General features: G+C 39.5%; 1 protein-coding gene across 8 annotated transcripts in view; it reads right to left on the bottom strand.

Moving 5' to 3' along the window:
- Positions 1 to 344: 344 nt before the first annotated feature.
- GRID1 (glutamate ionotropic receptor delta type subunit 1) overlaps positions 345 to 23,657 on the bottom strand; it is a 599,405-nt gene continuing 576,092 nt past the window's right edge. For 4 of the 8 annotated variants that reach the window (XM_054071863.1, XM_054071862.1, XM_054071864.1 and 1 more), the window contains 2 exons: positions 14,273 to 14,308; positions 345 to 5,688 (listed from right to left, as the gene is read on the bottom strand). In XM_054071863.1, the coding sequence (XP_053927838.1) occupies positions 5,260 to 5,688; positions 14,273 to 14,308 (465 nt within the window). In that variant the 3' untranslated portion in view covers positions 345 to 5,259. Of the gene's footprint in view, positions 5,689 to 14,272; positions 14,309 to 14,366; positions 23,510 to 23,657 lie in introns of those variants that run through there. The other 4 variants (XM_054071868.1, XM_054071866.1, XM_009570372.2 and 1 more) reach the window with 4 other exon arrangements.

Below are 23,657 nucleotides of genomic sequence, written 5' to 3'. Positions count from 1 at the left end.
GGGTAGCTGAGGGAGGCTGATTTGCCCCAGCTGCAGCCCTAAACAGCCATTGGGAGTGTCCTCCAGCCAACAGCCCACAGCTGGGTTAGGTACAAATCAGCCTTTGAAGCTGATTTTCTCCAGCTGAGTGAGGATCATGCCAAAAACCTGGCACCACCATACAAATAATTCCAACTCTTAAATAATATAACTACTATTTCTGGTAGAACAAATATGTTTTTATTTGTTTCCTAAAAATTAAGAAAAATAATAATTAACTGAGGTGACTGCTTGTATGATGGAGTTTAGGCTTCTCATACAAGTAACACAGCTTTGCTAGACATACAAGCTGTAACCACCCTTTTCTCCCTCCCCCTTCACCATATATTCGATTTTACCTTTAATTTTGCTTCTCTTCAGAGTTCTCTTCTAACTTTCTCCTTGCCTTTCCCAGGGTTGCCAAAGCATGTGGTTTCTTTGGGAAATTTCCATCAGGGTCCCCCAAACGTGTTGTGTTTGGTTCTGTGTCATTCGTTAGCTTCTCAGAACGTAAGCTCAAGTCAGTAAAGTGAAAATAAAATAAAATAGGAAAGCCTGAGCACTGTGGTTGCTGTACTGCCTCAGTAAGGTGACATCCTCCGAAGGGAATGCTCCACTTGCCGCCATGCCACCAGCTTTTAACCTTTCTTAGAGGAGAAATATACCTAAATTTGAACGGATTTTAAGAAGAAATTTGTTCTCTAAGCTATTTCAGCATATGATTTAAACTCAAGTCCACGTTAAGGGCTCAAAATAATAATAAATGTTCCTCTTTCAGGTGCATCTTTGAGACTCAAAATGTTTTCCTTTTCAGAGCTATCACTCAACACAGGTTTATGGGAAGCAGTGCTCTCAGCCCAATATTAAGAGCCAAGTCTGCAGGTACTGAAACTCACTGTGCTTGACCTTTTCACTGAATGGATGCTGATTTACACAGGTGAGAACCCAGGTTTAAGTGTTTTATTCTGTCAGCAGACTAAGAGAAAGTGAGTTGTTTTGCTGAGACTTCATCTACAGTGAGGCAATGGTTATCAAAGCTAGGCAGATATTGGGAATTTCACTTTGCAAGACAAATATTGCACATGTGTAGTTGTAACTCAGCATAAAAATGTTCTATCAAGTTTCAACTCTGAAATTAAAAAGCACAATTACTTTTTTCCATCGCAATAGGAAACATGACATATTGAGAAATAAGAGCAATGCATTCTTCAGATTGCAAGCAGATTGCCCATGGATTGCAAGTAAATAGAAGAAAGAGAGTCACATTTTTGTATGAAAATAAAGTCATTTCTAAACTAATGGATCAATAGAACAAGACGCACTACAAGTGCTGTGCCACAGATGTCATTTCGCAATAGTTCATCAGCAAAAGAGCATGATAAAAGGAAGGTATAGGCACTCGATTTCCATTTCATCTACAACCAGACCTTTGCCATGTAAACATCCTGAAGGAGCTGAAATATTTGGGAGCATACATGATTCCCTTTTTTTTAAGCACACTCAGGGAAACTTCCATTAAAAAAATCAAAAGCAGAGTTTGGTCTTCAAAGTTTTCAGGAAATTCTGCAGTTTTTCTACTTCAACTTGCCAGATATTAAAAGGGAAGGGCCAAATCTGCAGGTGGTGTAAATAAGCTTTCAGCTTATGCTTATTTACATCACATAGAAATGATGTTTCTCACTTCTGCGAGTAACTGCACAGGTATACATATGCATATGCATGCATGAGTGTGTGGCGAATGTGTATTATATAGAAAGTGAATGCTTTGATCTGTCAAATGAAGACAAAAATTTAAAATAGAAGACAGAATATGGAAATTATACATTTGGCATTTACTTTGAAAACTGAAAGTTATGGGGGAAAAAACATTGTTTATGTTCAAAGAGAATCTGGTGATTTGCTTAAAGAATCTAAAACCAAACCACCATCCCATGAATGATTTACCAGCTCCCTGTCATGGGTGACAAGCTAAACTTATGACTTTCTAACTTTTATATAAACAAATAATTGCTAGAAGTGAGAGATCCACTGTGGATTCCTACCTTAAAGCATAGATCCTGGTGCAGCAAAGCACTCAAGACAGTTACCTTTTAGCCAGAGTCCCAAGGATTTTGGTCAGCTCACTCACCTGCTTAAAATTAGCTGAATATTTAACTTGGGACATGCATTTTAACTCCATCGTTGATCAGCAACACATTTCAACCTGTGCATAAAGCAGCTGGTTTCTGCAGGGCTTATACATATGCATAAACACTTTTCCGAAAGGAGACTGCATGGTTTTATTCCTTAAGATCCTGATCATCTTAAGAGCTAATCCTGCAGAGAGAGCACTGAAACAGGCAAGTCATGTTCTGTGCAAAAGAATCAGTGAGTTCCAACACTGTTTATAAGTTAAACCACGCTTCTCAATGTTACAGCACATGGCAAGACTAAGCCAGGAGAACACTTAATATGGAGAATGTTAAGTTAATCCCCAAAATATACTGTATTTACAATTTATTCCATAAATGCAGTTCAGTTTAAGTTATTCAGTACCTTGGTTTAGACTATAATATGAAAAAGAGTTAATCTGTTTTGTAAAGCAATACTGCCTCAGTAAAGGAGGGTTTCCATCCACTGCTCTGAGCTTTTCTGCAGGAGATGAATAGCATCCTTTGTGGGGAAATGGCAAGGGAGCAGCTCAGTCAACCTTTGGCAAGCTATTTGCTACAACATTGGTGCAGAGCCAGCAGCAGTGGCTACGTGGCTGTACACCACCAGCTCTTTATGATCCAGGTTAGAGGATGTGGCTGGGCCATTGCCTCGTGCTGCTGAGGTGCAGAGTGAGCTGCTCACCCACCAGCGCTCTGGAGGATGCTCAGGATAAGGCCCAATAGTCTCCTTGCTCTGGTACTGTCGGGGAGGGAACAGCTACCAGCTAAGCCTGAGCTTGCAGATTGGACCCTTGTGCTGTGCATAAGCATTTCCTTGCATCTATTCTGGAGTACGTTCCTCTGCAGCTGCTAAAATCTTTAACTGGTAATAAAAATGAGGGATTTTTCCAATGCAAACAGTTGCACACTTTCTTATATATGTCTTTACAGATACCTAGGCGTGCATAGACTTTTTGTGCAGCTATTTCTGCCAGGGTTAACCAGTGCATACAAAAAAGTTGGGAAAAATCAGGGGAAGACACATCTATTTTTTCCTGTGGCCACAGGTTTGTTAAGATAATGAAAAGTATGATGAAAGGAGAAAAAAAAAACCCCCAGGTTGTGTGGGCCAAGTCTCTAAACTGGATCAATCTAGTCAGCTGATGAAAGCATTATTCATTTTTAATTAGTTTGAAGCAAATAGTGCAATTTGTGCCAAGCTACAAAATCACACTGTCTTTGCAAGGAACCAGCTTGACAACAGAGACAAATTAATCCCTGCAAGAGTAGTCCTTCTGTAAGCTCGTCATCAATATTCCTCATTTAAAAAGTAGTATGCTGAGTAGGCTCTTCCATTAGGCTGTTTTTGCATCACAGTTTGACTTTTCTTCCCTACTGCTTAAACTAGAAATGTGAAAATCTGGGGGCTTTTATCATCCATTAAATATACCTGTTGCGTAATTATGCAAATCAAATTAGGAGCAGTCATTGGAATGTTTATTTATCCAACAATCTGACCCAGATTGCCTGCTGACTTCCTTGGGATGTGAATACATCTTTACCTCTGTTCAAACATAATTTTTCACCTTAATGTAGACAGTGATTTTGCTGCACCAAGATCTACAGCTTTTTCCAAACTGCAGTGTTTTTAAAAAAATAGAAGAAAACCAGCTCTAAAGGGAAATTACAACCTAGCTATAGGGAACATTTTGGAAGACACTAAATTATCCCAATTCTGAAAGACAGTGATGGTCCATTAGCAACAGGGGGGACAGGCAGGGAAGGGCATGAATGAGTTTGTCTGGACATTCAAACTACTATTTGGGAAGGAAACAATGCAGATTTGGTTTGTTTTGTTTTTTTTTTTTTTGTCATAAGAAATTGCACTGGTAACATTTGCAGAATGAGACATCAAATTCACTACATGTGTTACTCTATCTTTGTCCTCTGACCGTGTTTCACAGACAAAAAAGAGGTGTTTTACAGCCATTTCTACCGAGGTTATAGACTTGACCATTAAAATATTTCATTTCACAAAATCAATGGGAAAAAAAGCAAAGCTGTGTTTATAGTCATGAGCTTAGCCTTGTCATCCAGGGATATGACTTTAACAGAGAGCATTGCATCCATCCAGCAAATTCCTTGAAAACTTAAAGAAAGAGGTGGCACCAGAGGGCACAGTCACTTCAATGCCATCATCTCCTACCCATCCAAACTCTTCCTTCTCTCTCTCTCCTTTCAGCCATTGGTTCCTTTCCATTTTCAGTCAAGTACACAAGACAAAAAAGCTGATCAGTTATTCTTACAAGCTTTCCCCTGTACCTAAAACCTGTTGTTTATCAACGCATTTATATATAATATATATGTCATATATATAACATATGTAATATATATTATATATATAACAAAACACATAAGTTTACATAAAAAGAGCCACGCAGCGCAGCAGACATGTAAAAACACAATTCAATAATCCTGTGCTTAAACTTAGAAAGTGTGTGGGACTTTAAATCCTTGTTAGAAGGAAAAAGTTCTCCTTTTTTTCTATTTATTGTTTGTTGGATTTTAGTTATAATTCATTTTTAAAACATTTGTTACTGCTAAGCTAATACCAGCTGTTAAATTCTCCGAGTGATTTGCCATCTTGTCTCTAAAACAGGGTTCTGGGGAAAGGAGAGATCTGAGCATAGTGAACTTTTCTAGCAAGAAACGGGTAATTTTTTTGCTCTTAAAAAAAACCCAAAACCAGTAAGGGAATAAGTGTTGAAATCCACGGGAAAAAAAAGTACGGCCCTCAGTCCCAGTAACTGGTCTTCTTTGGCACTTGAGAACGATCACAAGTAGTTTGCCTTTTTATTCATATAGAACAAAATTTACAAAGTCATTCATACATTTTTGTTTTTGTTTTTTTTTTTGTTTTGTTTTTTACTGACTTCGAAAATTGGGAATATTCAAAATACACTTTTACCCCACTTCATTCTTTCATTATTTACAGGTATATACAAGAAAAATGTAAGAGTTTGTTTTGTTTTGTGGTTTGTTATTTTTTTTTGTTTCTTTTAAATTTTGTATTAAAAAGCTCTGCTGGTTGTTTTACTGTTTGTTTTCATCATATGGATGTTCCATGCGAGGGCTCCATCGCTTCTGGAATGACTCCCCCTGGTACAGACTGAAATGACATTGGGATCGGGGTTTTCACGGGACTCTGACGGAATAGTCCTCCATTTGGCGACCTGTGTTTACACTGTATGGAGGGCATGGTGGCTGAGCTGCTCAGGGGCAGCGGCAGGTTGCTGCTGGAGGCAGCTGTGAGTGTCCTGCTGGTACCATGAGTTGTCTGTTCTGGTAAAAAGGTGGTGACAGAAAGTTGCGTGTTCTGGTATTCGCGTACCGGCTCCAGGGTCTGAGTTGGCTGCATGCCACCAATCTCCAAGGCTGAGATTTCGATAGACGCTGGAGAGATTTGCTTGTGAGCTATGTCTTCATCAATTAAACTGTTCATGCGTCTATGGACCTGCTCCAGGTTCACTTCTTTGTCCTAGTGAGGAAGAAACCAGAACAATCAGTCCAAACACAACCACCAGTCCCGTCTGGCCCCCTTTCACCTCCTCTGTGTGACAGGAGCTGCTGTTCACTCATCACATTGCTTAGATTTCATCTGTGCCTACGCGAAAACTCAAGGTCTGACCAACATTTCCAGCTGAGAAACACATGCTGAAGAAAACATCAGCTCAATCTCAGCCTGCAAAGGTACCTGGTGTTATCAATCCCATCCTCCTCGGAGGTAAAATGATAGCTCCAGTTCAGTTAGCAGGAACTGGCCCGAGGGACCAGCACATCCTGCAAGCACTTAGCTCACTTCGCGTAATCTCAGGAAAAAAACAGAATCATAGAATCATTAAGGTTGGAAAAGAACTCTAAGATCATCAAGTCCATCCATCAACCCAACACCTCAATGCCTAATAAACCATGTCCTGAAGTACCACATTATTTTAATACCTCCAGGGATGGTGACTCCGTCACTGTCCTGGGCAGCCTGTTTCAGTGCTTCACCACTCTTTCAGTAAAGAAATTTTTCTTAACATCCAATCTAAACATCCCCTGATCCAACTTGAGGCCACTTCCTCTCATCCTACACGGCTGGCAAACAAGCGAGCTAGGACTCCAAATTCCAGTGAGCAGCTAGCCACCATTTAACAACCAGACAGCTCACTGATGTCTCATCCAGCTGCAGTGCATTTTCTAAGGAACATGTCAGTAAAACACTGTGCACAGCCTAGCTGACACCAGGGAAGTAACTTCATGTGCCACAATCTACTGGCCAGGGGCTGTGGCGGTGAAGAAGCCTTCCCCTCCCAGCAGTAAGCCCTGAGTCACCGATGTGGCACAGACTATAGACCTACTGGAACAGCACTGGGAAAGAACTACTTTAGGAGCCCTGGGAAGAGGACCACTCATTTGTGTTTTGAACAGTTGCATGACCAACTATAAGCTGTCTGTCAATGTGTCATCTGTCTGTGGTGAGAGCTTGAGAAAGCAACACTGGTCTTTAGAAAAAGGCATGGCCATCTTCTGAGCCTGCGCTGTCCCAGAGTGGTCTCCTGAGGGGACTTTTGGCACCATTTGCTCAACACGTTTTAGCTTCCAGGAGGAAATACAGCCAAAGAAGTTCTCTTTAAAACCTGAAACAGCAAAGACCTACATTGGGCTGTTTATCTCCTCAGCATGGCATTCAGGCTGCTCAGACTGGAAAGCAAGAAAACTGGCAAAGCAAAGGCAACCACCTGGGATGCTACGTGACTGAATTTTAATAGCTAGCACTGTATTGCCAATAAAAAGGTATTAGATTATGTAATTTCTCTAGCATTCATAAAGCACAGCTATGATCTGCAGTTGTTGTTACTTGGTGCAAGTGTAACATACAGCAGACTAGCAGCAAAGCATCTATAAAAGCCCAACAACCCTGGAACGGGAGAAACTCCCTGGTCTGTCAGAAACCTGTAATTACACTAGGCAGCCAGCAAGATACCAGCCTAAGCAGTAGGAATACCCAAAACTTTTGTCTTCCAGTAACCTCCAACTGCCCACAGATCAATGTGTACTTAAATGCTGGTTAAACTCAACACCAGCAGTCTTACAGATGCTCTGAATCATGCCAAAAACTAAGTTCTGGAAACAAAGAAGTGCAGCGTGCCACTGCCACACACTCCTCACTTTTTTTGCCACTGGTGTTCTGGCAGAGCACAGAGAATTCCAATGTTATTCCACTAGTATCCACTGCTATGCAACATTGCTTTAACCTGTAAATTAATAAGTCAAATCCAAAGCCCTTGATTCCAGTCAATGTCAATGACAGATATAACTCTAACCTTCTGATCTAACACCACTCAAGAACTGTTGGTTTTGCTGTTCTCTGTATGGGTTTGGAAATGAATTAGTGGTACATGATGATGAACCGAAACCTGTGTCTTTAACTTAGGCTAAATCCATACTGATTTAAACTGGAATAGAATTGTTCAACAATTAAAGGGCTGAGCTGCATGTTGTACCTCCTTTGCTAATCAGTAGAAAATTAATTCCTGTTTCATTTACATCACAAATTCACCAAAATCCCAATGAAGCTCCAAAAACCTGTGGGATATCATCTTCCTCATGGAAGAAACAAACTATTTTTTTAAAAAAATACTGCTTCTTCAGCCAAATCCTCTAATCAGATAATTTTGAGTTACAGAAAATCAATAGACTGTAAATAAAAAAAAAACCAAAACACTTTTGTGGTAGAAAGGCACCACACGATACTTGATCAGATCAACTCTGCAGCTGCATTAAGTCCTTCCAGCCATCAGCTGTATCTGGCCTATCATGCTCTTCACTTAGGAAGTGAGACAACACAGCAAGCTGACGATAACAGGCTCTTTCATAAACTCTGTAGCTAGGTAAATTAAGGATTTGTGGTACAGTGGCTAGAGGACTACATCGATTTAATTCATAATTATATTTATCTATATTTATTAAGTAAAATTGTGGACTGGGGCAAGCATGAGAAGTATTCTTACGCTATTCTCTGTTGGGAGCGAGAGCACCTCTATGGGTGGGTTCCTTCTGCACAGACCTCCAGCTGCATACTGCTGTGCCTTCCTTCGCTGCCTGCCAACGGAAGCTTGTAGCAAAGTTCTGCTTATCCAGAAACTTCAGCTAAAACACATATCATGGTATCTGTGTCTAAGGAAGCAAACTCCCAGACGCCCATCACATAATACTTCTTTATCATCTTACATACAGGACATTATTCCTTTCCTCAAAAACGCTGCCAGCTTTAATTTAGACTCTGAGGTTGGCATTCTAATTACCTGGGACCCATATTCCTGCCAAGCCCCTATTACCAAATAAGAAAAAAGTAGAGAACTCCGGTTAGAACTGAGCAAATACTACAACAAATTCTCCTAAATAAGACTTCGGAGAATTATGAATTACTCATTTGCATTTTTCTGAGCTTTTGCCAAATACTAATGCCTTCTTTGGATAATTTAATGTGAAAATATACATCAACACGTTATTTGTATTTGTATTTTTTGATTGCAAGCACATCCTCAGTGCATTCCATCCTGCTTTGCTACAGAAATAGATATAATGTGACTGGGATAACTATCCAAGCTAGAGAGAATATTTGCAACATGCAGTTATTAATTGTTTACACAGGAAAGATATATTTGTGAACCAAGTGTACTCTTCATTTGGAGCATCTGTGCCCAAAAGGTCATAACAGTCAAAGGATGAATCAATCGTGGTCATATATATTTAGCAGTTACTTATGTTTCGCAATATAAACTTATGTTTCACTGTGCTCAAGTTTTCAATATCAAGAAAAAGAAAAACATAATTCCTGCACACAGACATCACATTTTATCTACAATAGAACACTTTATGGAGTAAGTAGAGAAGTAAATGCTTGGGATTCTTTTAAGAGGTATGGGTGGGGATTTCATTTGCCTGCTTCTAACTCTTTCTTCAGCATTAAGGACAACTTTCTGGTCTTATTAAGATCAGAGAAAACTTTTTAAAGGCTTCCAAGAGCCCAGAAATTCACAATATCCTTTTTTTGTTGTTGTTAAAATGAAGTGTTTGTAAAGGTTAAGGAAAACAACTCTGTCTCCGGGGAACAATAAAAACACGTTTTAAAAGGTTCTTCCCTTTTTCTTTGTCTTATTATATGAAGAGCAGCTAAATAACTAAATGTCAAGCTTTGCATGAAACTATCTTAATCCTGAATGAATGCTTATCCAAATGATTTAAAAGAAACGCTAAAATAAACATTAGAAATGCTTGAAAATACTATTTTGTTATTACATACTAGAAGACTGCCTTGAGTTCCAAGATTTCCAGAACTGAAGGATTTTGGGTAGCTTTACGTGACAAGCCAAGCTTTCAGAATTTGTAAATTCTGTAAATCTCATCTTTCTTTTGCTTTATTTTTTTCCTGGAAAATTCAGTAGCAAAGCATATGTCACTGAAAAGTAACAGTGTAAATGGAAAAAGGGTTAAATGGTAATAAAGACAGAAAAACAAGTCTTAAAAATTATGATGTTTTGCTCTCTTGTCAGCTCAGTGTTCATTAAATAGAAGCCATTTGGTATAATTTTTAAGCACTTGGTTAGGTTTCATTTTTTTCATTTCCTGAGGCTTTGTCACCTTAATTGTGGGATGGTAATGTAGCATTGCAAAAGCTTTGCAAGCTTTCTGATGCTGCAGTTGTTCTCTATTTCTGTATTTCTCTATGACAAATTTAATGAATTAATATGAATAAATTACTATAAATTCTAAGAGGCTTGGAGCTAGGAAATGGCAAAGGCACCAGACCTGGCAGCTGGATGGAAATACTAGGAGCCATAGTGGAGGCAGAAGTACCAGTCTCCTAGCACACAGACGTCCCTCACCCGAGGAGAGCCTCTCAGGGGAAACCTTCCTGCTTCTCCCCACAAAGTTTTCTGGCATCGGCCCTGCTTAGCTCCAGTGAGGTCTCTTCAAAAAGCTGAATGAATGACCTCTAAACTTAATACTTCAGTGTCTCTGGGACAGACACACTACCAGAGGTTTATTCTCTTTCTTTTTTTTGTACTTAATACGCAAAACTTAGTTAATATTATATGATATCTCAGACATTTCATGCCAATTCAACTTCACTTTTTATCTATAGCTACACTGGGCAAATGTACACACGGATGTTGCCAGAAGGAAATAAAATATTTTTCCTTTGCTACGTTCATAATTCTATTTTCAATATTAATGTTGTACTCCAAATAGATCAGTTGAAGAAATTAATCAGTGAAGGGAAGAAAAAAATATCACATGTAAGGAAAATGAATTATAAACACAGGCTTATCATCCTCAAGCTGAAGGAAAACAGCAAACCAAACATTGCTTCTGGTCATGAAATTATGTTATTTATGAATAGTAATTTAAATGTCATTCTTCTCCAATGAGTTTGAGTTCTGGAAGAGCAAATGAAGAGCATGGTTCTGATACATCCCAAAGTTCAAGGGCCTGTGACTGACAGCCGGAGCTCACCATGACAACCGTATGCATGGATGTGACGATCTGGGAACAACTAAACCTGCACAACTGCACCTGCAAGGGACTACGACTCCCTTTCAGGACTAACCAAGTTTGGCCTTATCATGCAGAGAGAAATTACAGCAAGATATAAATGCAGACAGGATGACTTACACAGTAATCAATATTTTTTGCTGGCTTATTGTCTGTGACTTTTGCCTCTAATAATAGCATATGAGCACTCAGATTGAAACAATATGAAACCGCTTGGGAGGTGTGGAGTCATATAACATTATTAACTTTGAGAAACATCTCACTGAGTGTTGGAAAGGAGCTACTGGCTGATGTTTTCAAGAAACTGCCTCCATCATTCTAAATACAAGTAATTCAAAGGTAATACTGTTCAGCTGTCAGGCTTGCAACAGTTCGAATTTTCTAAAACAAGACTTTTGAGAAAAGTATTTTTATTACAAACATTATTGTGGCCTTTTGTTCTTACTCATGATTTCCCTGATCTTACCACAAAGTTCATGAGAAGCCACTTGAAGAGATAAAAACATTACAAGCTGATGAAGCAGTTTCCCCAAAACCAAAACCAGAGACAAACGTCCAAAAAGTAAGGCTGAGTATCTGCAGAAATTTGCTACTAAAACTATGCCCAAACTGTTCTGATTTGCATCTGCATATCACACCTGTAAATAAGATCACTCTAGATGAGAAGAGGAGGAAAAGACTGATGGTCCTGACCCTAAATATCAATCACTAAAAATTCAGAAACATAGCCAATATGGGCAGACAGGCACATACACTGAGGGACTATCATGCATGCGTCGATACCTCCCAGTCAGATGCGCATAACTGTGCCAAGCATTAAAAGCCTATTAAGGCAGTTCTTAATAAGCCTCAGGAGATATGTAGAAAATCATGCTTTTAAAGTAATACAGTCTTAATCATCAATCACAGCACAGTTTTGGGTTGGTTGGTTGGTTGTTTCTCTCTTGGGTGACAGTATGAAGGATTATCTTTCGGTGAGAAAATTAAACTAAGACATAAATGTTGATATTACATTTTCATTCTGTGAAAGAACTGTTTTAAAAACAAGGCAATTTTGTGATTAGGACTGGGCTTTAAAATCTGAGTCAAGCTCCAGCCTCAGACAGACAAGTCCTCTTCTGAACCTGACCGGGTCACATGCCAGCTACTATCCCTACAAAACACCTCCTAACCCATACGCTAAAAAATATAAATATCAGCAGTCCTGAGACACAGATGACGGAAGGCACACACGTACCCAGCTAGGCAGGAAGGCAGTCTCTAAGGCACTTCCATGAACAGACAGACATACTGCATAACAGAATAACAAGGTGGAGGAATGAAGTAGAAACAGTGACGTTTCCATGCTCAGGTACCTACAGGCTATTGTCTTCTGAGCTCAGTGTCAAACCCCACAGCTCCACCCAGCTACCACCTTCTGTTCATGGGGTTTCAGGCATCACGGACTCAAACATTTGGCTTGTTAAGGAGAAATGAAGCAGCAGCAGCTCTGCAAATGTACCTTTGTTTAAGATTATTTTGAAATTCTGTATTCACCTAAGGTCATTATCATTACTTCCAGATGCAGCTACTGCATATGTAAAGCTGCAATTTTAATTTATTCCAGGAGGCTCTGACACAGTGGCAAACTCAGACATAATTGGCTTGCTCGAGATGAAAAAGCACTGATGATATACGTAATAGATGTGCTGCAAAACAATGCCAACACAGTATGGTGTTATATTAGTACAAATAACCCTTTTTAAATACGCCTCAGTTTGCAACACTCATCATTCTACATATTCCACAGTCGACAATGCAGTGAAATGCAGACAGACGTGTAAACAGATGCAGTGATGATGTATGTTTGCTGCCATTAATTTAACACAGGCAACTGGCCTATTCAAATAGCACTTAATGTTACCTAAAATTTGCTGAGTGGTTTCTGAGCGCACTCTGCTAGACGCTGTTTTGACCTTAACAGTATCTTATTAGAAATAAGTACAGATGCACCTCAAGAGTCTGCTTGAAAAACTACTTTGTAAATAGGCCCAACTCTGCAATCAAGCTTCTGCTTTTATAAGTGGAAACTATACCATGTTTTTTAAATTAGCAATTAACTAAGCTGTCATCCATAAAGCAGCTGCTAGAGGAATGTGCTGAGACTGGCATCAGTTGAGGTCCAGTAGACTGCTATTCAATTGAAAGAATAAAAGAAATGAAAGATTTTTTCAATGTATTAATTTCATTCAACGTGTCATCAACTTCAGGGAAACAAAATTTCATTAAAAAAATTATGCACAACAGGCCACCTTATTCACCAGGATGTGCTCTCCTTCACCAGAGAGCAGAAATTCTTTTATGAAGAGACAGTAATATCCTTTTCCCTTCTAAGTAAACCTGAAAAAAAAAGCGAGAAATAACAGAATACTGCAAAGATGATATTAATGTGATATAAAACTGTTTAAAAACATTGCCAAAGCTTATTCCCACCTTCCCACAGCCAGAAAATATCTCTGATTACTGAAAGTAAGAAACTATTACAACAAACTCAGAGACCAATCAAGTCACAGTGACTTGCAACAGCATTGCTGCAAGTAGCAAGGATCTTCCTGAAGCAGTCCTTACCCAGATTGGATGTGTCTAACCTGAAATCACATCTAGCCAGGGATCTGATTCTTAACGTGGCTGTAGCTGTCCCACGGTTTGTACCTATAAGCCTTGTCCAGAAATGCATCGGACAATAAAGTCTCCATCAGGCCACTGAAGGTGATGGTGCTCACCAATTTAAACCAGCTAAGCATCTCTACTTGCTTTATTTTCCTCTTCAACTATATCCTCATGCATGGCACTGTGTGAATAAACGTGCAGGATACAGTACCACTGGGATAAACATCACACACCGGGTGACAGCAGCTAGACCCACAGTCTCTTGCAGTGATCTGTTCCCACATTCATCACAATCCATTAACTACTTGCAGTCACAGAGAAACACCAGCTCCTCCTCGCAACCAACAAAATCTGCAAGGTAAGCAGCTGTGACAGTAACCTCATTTGTTAATACTAAAGGGGACATTCAGCCTTGTGCTGAGGTAGTCAAGCTTTAAAATCCTTAGCAACCTTGGCTCACAAACATTAAAAGGTGTTAACCACAAAGAAAATGAATGTCTCGTTCACGCTACACAGATGTTTCAACAGTTTTCATGAGGTTAACAATGAACAGGACAGGAAGAGAACGCAAAGAAACATTTTTCAACACAAGTAGCAAAATGCAGTGCTGAATGAGTGCTGGTTGATGAGCATGCCAATGTCTCTGCTAAAGAACACTTGTAGGAGAAAGGAGAACTTGCACACAGAGAAACCTTTGCTGTGCACACACTACATATGTTATAATCACAGGCATTTCCAACCACACAAAGGTTATGTTCAAGGGGAGTTCCAGGGAGAGGTAACAATGAGGAGAAATCTAGCGAGGATTCATCTGTGCAAGTGTTTTCAACAACAAACCAATTATCTGTATGTTTATTATAAATTCTCACCATGCTTCTGAGGCCCAGCCTCACATCATTGGCCATCTCCAGACAGAAAGGGAAAGAAAGATGTGGGGAGAAAAAAAAGGATCAAGATAGTGAGGCTAATAAGTTAATCAATATTACACGTTTTTTCAGCAAACATATACTTATTACTTCTCATACTACTGATCTGAAATAGCAAATTCTACCTCTGCAGAGGAAGGTTCTAAAGGGGATGGTGTTTTCAGAATTCAACTACATCTAAAATGACCCTGTGTGGCGGTAGATTATTCTTTTATGAAGTAAGATTAAATTCACGAAGGTTCTGTTCCAGAACTCACTAAAAATTAATGGATTCTTTACATTGCTTTACACAGCTTTTAAATCCTAAATGATTATCTAGTCCATAAGGAATGCAATTTTTCACTCTACTGAGCTCAAAGCAAAGCAACGTTACCCTTTAACAGTCTGATTTACTCTACTGGAGCATCAGGCGTAACAGATTGCTCTATCAGCATCCTTCTTCACCATTCCAGCCTAGTCAAATCCAAATCTCAAAAGTTCCCATTATTTCCTATTATGCCAGGAGTACAAGAGAGAGTTGGCACAAGAGACACAAGGAGTTGCTGCTACAACCTAATTGAGGTCCAGCAACAGTTGTCTGGCAAAGCCTCTCGTCTCCACTCCAGTTATGTGAAAGACTCAGAAAACTCCTACTCTGACCATTAGCCACAAATGGTTTAATTAAAACCTAAATTTCTGCATCCCCACTCAATATTTTGGAAACTGCCCAAAGTCTATTTCAACACGAGAAAAGACATGGCTAGCCAAATCATTAAAACATTTCAGCATAATAAAAATCTGGCCACCAGTTTCCCAGAAGAAAACTCTTGGATACTAACTACTTCTGAATAAATACCACTTTTTATGTTGAATAAGCTTGAGTAGGTCTTTTCTATATATGCATTTATAAATATGGTTCTGAAGTCACAGAAAATCATAACTAAACCATCGAGGCTGTTTTTCGGTTTTGCTGTCTGTTTAAATATATATTTTCCACAATATTAACACCTGTGTTAACACCTTAATATTTTGCTAATATTGTGAAAACCTTATTTCATCTATCATAAAATGATTTAAATTCTGTGCATAAATTGATTTAGAAATTGCTTGTTAATATCGCTGTATGGTAAGGTCAATCTTTAGCAAATCACTTCAATGCACATGTTGGCTTTCAGTTTATGCTTTATAAATGTTGGTTTCAAAGCAACTTAAATTTGATCCTACACTGCTAAAATGAAGTGTTTTGGTGATCTGGGTGAGATCAGGATCAAACTCTTATTTAATTTTATGTACACGTTTTAATGCTAAGCAGGAAGAATTTTACAAACCACAAAAATGTAAAAAAAATATGGAGAAAACAGTCACATTTTATGTTTTTTATTTTAAACTTTTACTGATTCTGTTATTACTGAACATTCAACCCCCCTCAAAAAGTCAACTTTAAAATACCACTTCAGGCTGAGATAAAATATACAAACATTAGCTCTGTAAACACTGTGAATAACCTAAACGAATCCGACAAATTAAGGCTCTGATTCAGTAAAACACATAAGCTCATGCCAAGCACATGAGAGGCCACAGAAGTTCTCTGAGACAGGTGATGTAAGCAAGGACTTAAACTCATTACCAAACTGGAACTTTAAACAGGTTGTTTCTTTCCAATTTCTCTGCATGGCAACATTCAGTTTTTAAGCTTACTTTGGTTCAGTATTTCCCACTCCCGCAAGGTTCACACTGAGTAAATCCAGATTAGACTCCTAAGATTTCCATTAACAGGGTTTCTTTATATGACTGAGAGAAAAATGAAACCAAACACAAAAAATCCCTTCCTTGCAGCTAGGGAAATATGCTGGAACCAAACTCGAACGCTTCAACACTGCTTTGGGTAGCAGAAGCTTGAGCTCGGTGTCATTAATCACAGGAATGATTTGTCATTTCTAAATCCATTACAGCCTTGACCTAAATCTATGGTGATCAATAGGGAGAGTTGACTGATTTCATTGGATTCTGAACGAGCACACTGTCTGTGACCAGATATTATGGAATATCTGCTTCACTGCTAGGGACTTCTAATAGGAAAATCGTGCTTCTTCACTCATGTAAAAAGCCAGCACTGAGTTAGTTAAGATGCCCTTCCAGCTATTATCAGTTTCTGTAAAAAGCAATTTATATAGTATATCCTCCTCTTCTTTTTTTTTTTTTTTTTTCCCTTTTTCTTTTAACTGATTCTTCCAGCTTATACTTCATCATTAAACAACATTAAACTTGCATTCTGGGATGACTGATTCCTAACACTGCTTTGCTGATTTAAAAATGCTAGTTAAATGAAGTTTCTCAGCTTATTATGTTCAAAGTTTGCTTGAAACTGAATTTCTAGATGGCATTAAAATGCATTATTTTGCCAGTGTGTGTGTGATTTATTTTCCCCAAAAAAACTTTATTTATTCTTAGAAAAGTAAAATACAATACAGTGGTACAAACAAATGATCATTTATATGCAACTGAGCAAAAAATGTACAAAGATTTCAGACATGTCATAAAAATACAGAAAAAAATAATTTAAAATAAAAACAAGATAAAATATAGAGGACATGCAGTGAAGGGAAAATAAAATACCAGTTTGATGATCTCATGTTTCCTTTCATTCTCAAAAGGAACCATCCCGGGGAAAATCAAATTGTCAGATAAAAAGATAACACCACAAAGGAGACAAGGTAAATGAAGTGACAAAGACAAGGAACATGAAAATAATGGGGAAAGAATAAGAATCTTTAATAATCAAAAACAACACTTCTGAAACCATGCTGAAGATATGCAAGCCTTGATTGCCATGGAAGAATATCTGGTTGGAGAACTGAAGTGAATACAGTGCAAACCACAAATCTTAGCAGTGACGCATTTTGATCTATTGGACCTGCTAGCTCGTATTTCCATTTCCAAGGTACATTGGGTTTCAAGGTCTTCTAATATCAGAGGAGAGCCCTAGTGGATAACTTTCATAACTAAAGCTAGAAATATGGATTTCTGAGGTAGGCTGGAATTTGTATCTCATCTAACACAGAACTAGGGGAACGTAAGGCAGATCAGACAATGCTGCCCTGGCCACAGAATCATAGAATCACTAAATTGGAAAGGACCTACTGGATCATCGAGTCCAACCAGAGACACAGGTTTTCCGTCTTTCATCCTGTATACTGCCTAGATACTTGGGATAATTTTTAGAGTAATTTTGGTGCCTCCTCCTATCCTATAAGGTATTGCAGAGTCTAGATTTTTTGAGATTCACTAACATTAAAAACATTAATAAGCTGGGAGCAGCAGGAAATGAGAATGATAAGATGCTGTTACTAGTATACAAGTCTGTGTACTAGTCTCAGTACCTAAGTTGTTGCCCCCTTTAATAACTTAAAAAGTGAGGATAGAAAATTGAAAAGAGTCTGTTGAATAAAATGATTTTATGGAAGCACAGGAAAGTTAAGAAATCACAAACTAAGCTATGAAGACTGTGATTGTTAATGAATTATAAATGTGACACAAGTTACGAGGTGATGACTAGTAACAACTTAGGATGTGAAAAATTACGCTACTCCTTAACCAGTAAAACCCCAAAATCTTCATGCATTATGAAATTGCAAACACTTTGGGTACAGTTTCTGAAACATGCACATTGTAAGGAGTAGCACAGCCAGCCTGCAGAAGACACACTTCTGATTTATATTACCTGAGCTAAAAAAGGATCAAACCAAGAACTTATTGAGATCATTCTAACATAGTCTTTCAAAAGCTATATTAGCAATAACTGAATCAATATCACCCTTTATGGAAGATGCAACAATTATCAGTTCCCAGAAAAAAAATCATCCCATGAAAGTGACTGATTTCCTTTGATGTGTGGTTGCTCATTAATTTGGTGTTAGTGAATACATTTTTGCACAGTGAAAAGTGTGACACTTTATCTTTGCTTCTAAGTTTTAACTGTTTTCGAGTATAGTATGGGATGAACTAGGACTGCTTTCTTAACATTTCTGAAGAGATCTCAAAAGTAATAATCTTCAAGGGGAACAGTGTATCACAATAAGACACAGCTGATAAAGCACAGAGGATGCTGGTGAGTCCCTTGCAGTAAGCAGCTATGCTTGATCATAAAGGCAATGAAGATTTGAAAACTGTCTTTCAGACTGTCAAAGAGAATAAAAGATATGAAGAACCTGATGATTTGGCAAAGCTCTTGGCAGTTAAATGATCCAAATTATATTACAGCTTACTGATATCATGAAATAAATGCATAGGACTCCACACCAAAAGATATAAAAATCCAGAGATAATTACTGAAAGCTCGACATTTCTATGGAAGCAGGTTTCAATAACTTTATCTGATTGCTCAGTTATTCAAAAGGGACATACAGTGACTGAATAGAGATTCCAGAATAAATATTAATTTTCATTTTTTATTTTACAGCTCCCCAAATTTCTGCAGCTTATCAAAGTCAAAAGGTTAGGTATCAGTATTGCAGCTGCGTAAATTCAAGATTTTAACACACACAGAGAGATGTATGAGCTGGCTAAATTTCACCATGGGTACAGGATTACAATTAGGAGAGGATGATTACAAACTTCAGAAAACCTGATTTGAAAAATATGATCAAATGTAAATTTTCCTGAATTAGAAAATAATAAGGACATTTAAATATTACTAGATGGCTTTCCAAATTTAAGAGATTACGAACTTGAGCCCTAATAGAAGAAAGTGGCATAGTGCTGCACCTACACATTTTTTCCTGATGCTGGAGCTAATCTTCCTTTTAATCTGATCAAATAAGGATTAAATGAAGAATTAAAAGCAGTAACATTTATATTTTTGCAGCAGAACTCATTAGAAATATTTTTACAAGTCTGCTTTGAATAGAATACAAATATCTTGTATCAACATCCTGAAAAAGAAAATCAAACCAAACTTTGCTTCTCTCACAAGAGATGTCAGTATTGTTTGCATGATAGAAATTTAAATGAATGGCCATTGTATTTGGGGGAAAGTAAAGGAAGTCCATCCTTCCTGGAGATTTATCTTGATGAACTGACTTAGTGGGTGGAAACAATACTTTTTTTTTTTTATTTCAGTGAGGCAGATTTTCTTTGTATGTGAATAATGTAAAAAGTAGTCCGACTGGAAGTAGTCTCCGTTTAATGTAGCTCTTCCTATAAACTCTTTGCAAATGTAGATCAGATTAATATCAAGGTTCAAGTTACGCTGTCAGGTTTAAAAAACAGGCTATGTTTTTCACACTAATTGTAATTAAGAATTGTGATTTATACCACACAGACATCCGAGTTCTTGAACACCCCAATGTGTTGGCTCAGGCTGACCTCCAAAAAAGCCAAAGGCATACAAAGCGGAAGAGGAAAAGACATCAAGCTAGCAAATATCAGCACTTAAATGTCAACTGAAAACACTTCTCTAATGCTAATGAAGGCTGTGCACATTCTTGCAGCTACCGACTTCACAGAACCTTGACATACAAAACGATGGCCTCTAAAAAAATCCTTTCTCTTTCTCTCCAGCACACTGCATGGCTGCCCAACCCTGTCATAAACCTGCTAGAGCAGTCATGCATCCATCCTCCCAGCATCTCTCTGCTTTTTGAGTTGGTAATTGGTGGCATGATGCAGCCTACCAAGTGGGTCAAACCAAAGAGAGAACATTACACAAGGACTCCACAAGTTATGGCAACTCCTCATTCAATCCTGAATCAACTGTAATCTTCTATAATGTATTTATAAAGCTCCTATCAGGGTAAGGGTGACAGAAGCCAAACACACCAACTTCTTCGCCTTCACCTCATGAAGCGACTTCTCGTGAGACAACACCAAAGCCTGCATGAAAATCAGCCCCTTCCACAACCTCTGCACTTCACAGAAGAAAATGGCTGGGAGATAGTTCAGTTCCCACAATATTTAGGTGATATCACAACACTTGTGTTTTGCCAAAGCCTTTTAAAAGCAGAAGAAAATCAGCAGCATGACTTAAGTTTGCAGCTGCTACTGAACTAACAACTTCACTGGAGTGCCAGATGCAGCTAAGAGGCAGATGTTCACGTTGTGTATATGCTATGTGTGTCACAGCTCTGTTATTCTGGATACTGCTGAAGAAATTCTCAATAACATGCAGAGATAGAAATGAGATATCCTGAATGCACTCCCCTGGAGATCAAATTCTCTTTTTGCTTTTGGTCCCCTAAGCAATGCTCAGCTGCTGTTCCTGACTCAAGCAGAATACACTGCCCAGTGAAGCCATGGCTGCCCCATCCCTGGAGATGTTCACAGACAGGCTGGATGAGGCTTTGAGCAGCCTGATCCAGTGGGAGGTGTCCCTGCCCATGGTAAGGGTCTGGAACAAGATAATCTTTAAGGTCTTTTCCAACCCAAACCATCTGATGATCCGATGATTCTGACTCCCCCGGGACTCAATGCTCCTCTCATCCCTGGATCCCACTGTTTCAAAAGCTCTGAAATTTGGTTCTCCTAAATACATCGAAAATCTTCAAGCAATCTACATCCTCTCTTCTGAAACAGTTTCCCACCTTAATTACAGCAGCCATCAGCACGCCCGCTTCAATCTCTCCTCACTAGTACTACATAAATAAAATATCTCTACCCACTAACCTGCCAAGAGGGTTCTGCTACATTTGTTTGCCAATTTATCCAAGCGGATGTTGTGGTCACTGTCACCAGAGAGCCACCAGAGTCCCCCAAACACATGTGACACCTCACAGGATGGGCAGCCACGAGCCATGATCCTCTACCTGCTTCTGCCTCACCGGCTCCCAAGCACCCAGGAGGTCTAACCCAGGGAGGAGAGAGGGGCTGGAACTGTGGCAGCCACGGGGCTGCGACAGCTTTGAGTGCACATGTTGGGCCCAGGCTACGGCTGACATGTTACACAATCCAAACTGCTGGGGGCTGGGTGGAAATAGGGTTTAGAAGGCACCAGCAAAATGGCTGCCTCACATTTAAATGGAGGATCTCTGAAGGTGCTGCCTGTCTATGGTGCTGGGCAGCAGTCACTCTTCCCTACAGCTGCTGTGACCTGATCGAAAGGTGCTTCTTGCTGCCTGCCTGTCATGGCACCCAGCTGCCTTCTCCAGGGCCCCCTTGTTGTGTTCCATCCTGCCTGCTTCACATACCCTTCTCACGCTTTCCTCCTGGCCAGTTCATCCTGTGAGCCCTCACCCTCATGCCCTCTCCTCGGGAACACACACTTCCTCATTCAACCTTAACACCTACTTGTGCCAGGGCTCCCAATGACTCTGTTCCCTCTCTCTCACCAGCACCCTCATCCCTGACCTTTTCTGAGCCTCTCCATGAGTGCTATTTGCCTCCCTTAAGCCACACTAGCTGTGCTCCAAGCACAGACCCAGCCCCAAACACAGGGGATCTTCCCAAGCACTTTCGTATACTTTAAAAAATGGAAGCTTAAAAGTATTCTATTTGTTTCTCACAGAAACTGCAGAAGAAGACATACAGAGCAACCTTAACCAAGAACACACTGGAGGGAAAAGGGAGGAGGAGAAGAGGGATGGGGAGGAGAGGAAAGACGGGATAGGGTAGGCAGGGATCTGCAGTAGTCCTTTGTACAGTTATAAAAAGAGGCATGAAGGGGATGCGCAAAAAAAAAAAAATATGTAAACTTAGTAAGATAGATCCTTTTTCAGAGATGGAAATTGAGTATTTAAATCTCCTTGTACGAACAGAGTGAATTACTTCATCTGACCTATATGAAACAGCCTGTGGGGCATATTCTCATCTCACTCTACAAAGACCACAGAGGTGAGTGCAGACGGGAATGCACTGCAGAGCAGGGCAGGAGGAATGCTGTGCACAGCCACCGTGATGACATATAAGACCACGTCCCTGCCCCTTGCCCTGCCAGGCTTTCACAGCAGGCAGTGAACCCTCTGCCCCTCAGGTTTAGGCCTCAGCAATGCTAACATGGCATGGGACCTCCAGGGAAGGACCTACGGGAAGGACTTCTACACAGCAGCAGGGAAAAATGCTACAGGATTTAGCCAAAGAGCAGTTACTTCGGTCCATGGGAAAGCTTCTTTGTAAGCAAGAGTTCCTACTCGTGCTCTCCCTGTGCCTGTTTCTGAAGTGCTGAATTGTGCAATGCCGAGACATGCTTCCCTTGACCAAAATTCCCCTTTCGCTGTCATATGTTGTGGAGCCACAGGCAAATGACTTTGCAGCTTTGTCCCACAAACACGGTACAGATGTTTAGCATGGAGCACTTAATGGATAAATTCAAATGGGACAAGTAAGAACTCAGAAGAATATTCGGAATCTTACTGATAAATATTTCATGGCATTACAGACTGCAACATATATCTTCAGATCCCATTTGCCAGATTTGCTTACAGGTATGTCAATTAGTGGAGTACTCCTGGCAATTTGACAAACAGATTGGAACTGATGGGCTATGTATTATTTTCCAGCTGCAGTGCAGCTCGCTGCTATTATTTCCTTGTAACAAACATCTGTTCCAAGATGAAAGCACCTACCAATGCCTCAGTCCCTCCAAAATTACAAGAGGTTAGTTTGTTAAACATTTAATCTATGTAAACAAACACAGGCTTCATGCAAGATAGGTCTGAGTACTGACTGATTATTCTATCATAGCACTGCTAAATACTACACAGTGCTGTGTGTGAAAACTTCAAAGCCAAGAAATTTCTCATATGTATTTTCCTAGGTAAAAAAAATGCTTGCCTTACTGAGGCTCCTACTTTTAGAAATAAAACCGATTTCAAAAGAAATGAAGCATTTAAACAGAGTCATGGCAATATGGCTTATTCAATTAATAATTAGCTGGTTTATTTTTAATTGCTTGTGTGCCTCTTCAAACTCAGCCTAGGTCAGCCACGACGGAAAACAGCTACCAGCTGGCTGGCAGTCACACAGCCTGCACAGGATGGACATGGTTCTCTCAGTCAATAGAGGGGGTCTCAGATCAAAGAAAACATTACCATAGACAGCACGAAGGGATGCCTGTCACTGGCCTCCCTGTCACTCACAACAGAGAGGCCAAGGGCACGTTTCTGAACTACTCTCTTACCCCTAAAGGTGATCTCTCCAGGTCAGGGTTGAGGCACATTGGTGGGGCAATGTGGGGAAGTTTGCACTGCAGCTGCCCATGCTGTATCTGCTCTATAAATAAATAGAGGACTTTAGTCTTCAGGGCTGTCAGTTTAGCACCTTCCATGTGCACAAAAGACAAGGTCTGCTTTTTTTTTATTTGTTTAGACACAACCACCCAAAAAGTTATAAGCAAAGCTTAGTATGGCAAATCAAAGTA

The sequence above is a fragment of the Cuculus canorus genome, chromosome 7 (genome assembly GCF_017976375.1).
Source record: "Cuculus canorus isolate bCucCan1 chromosome 7, bCucCan1.pri, whole genome shotgun sequence".
NCBI lineage: Eukaryota > Metazoa > Chordata > Aves > Cuculiformes > Cuculidae > Cuculus > Cuculus canorus.
Note: the sequence above shows the minus strand (reverse complement) of the source record. Positions and strands in the feature narration are given on the sequence as shown.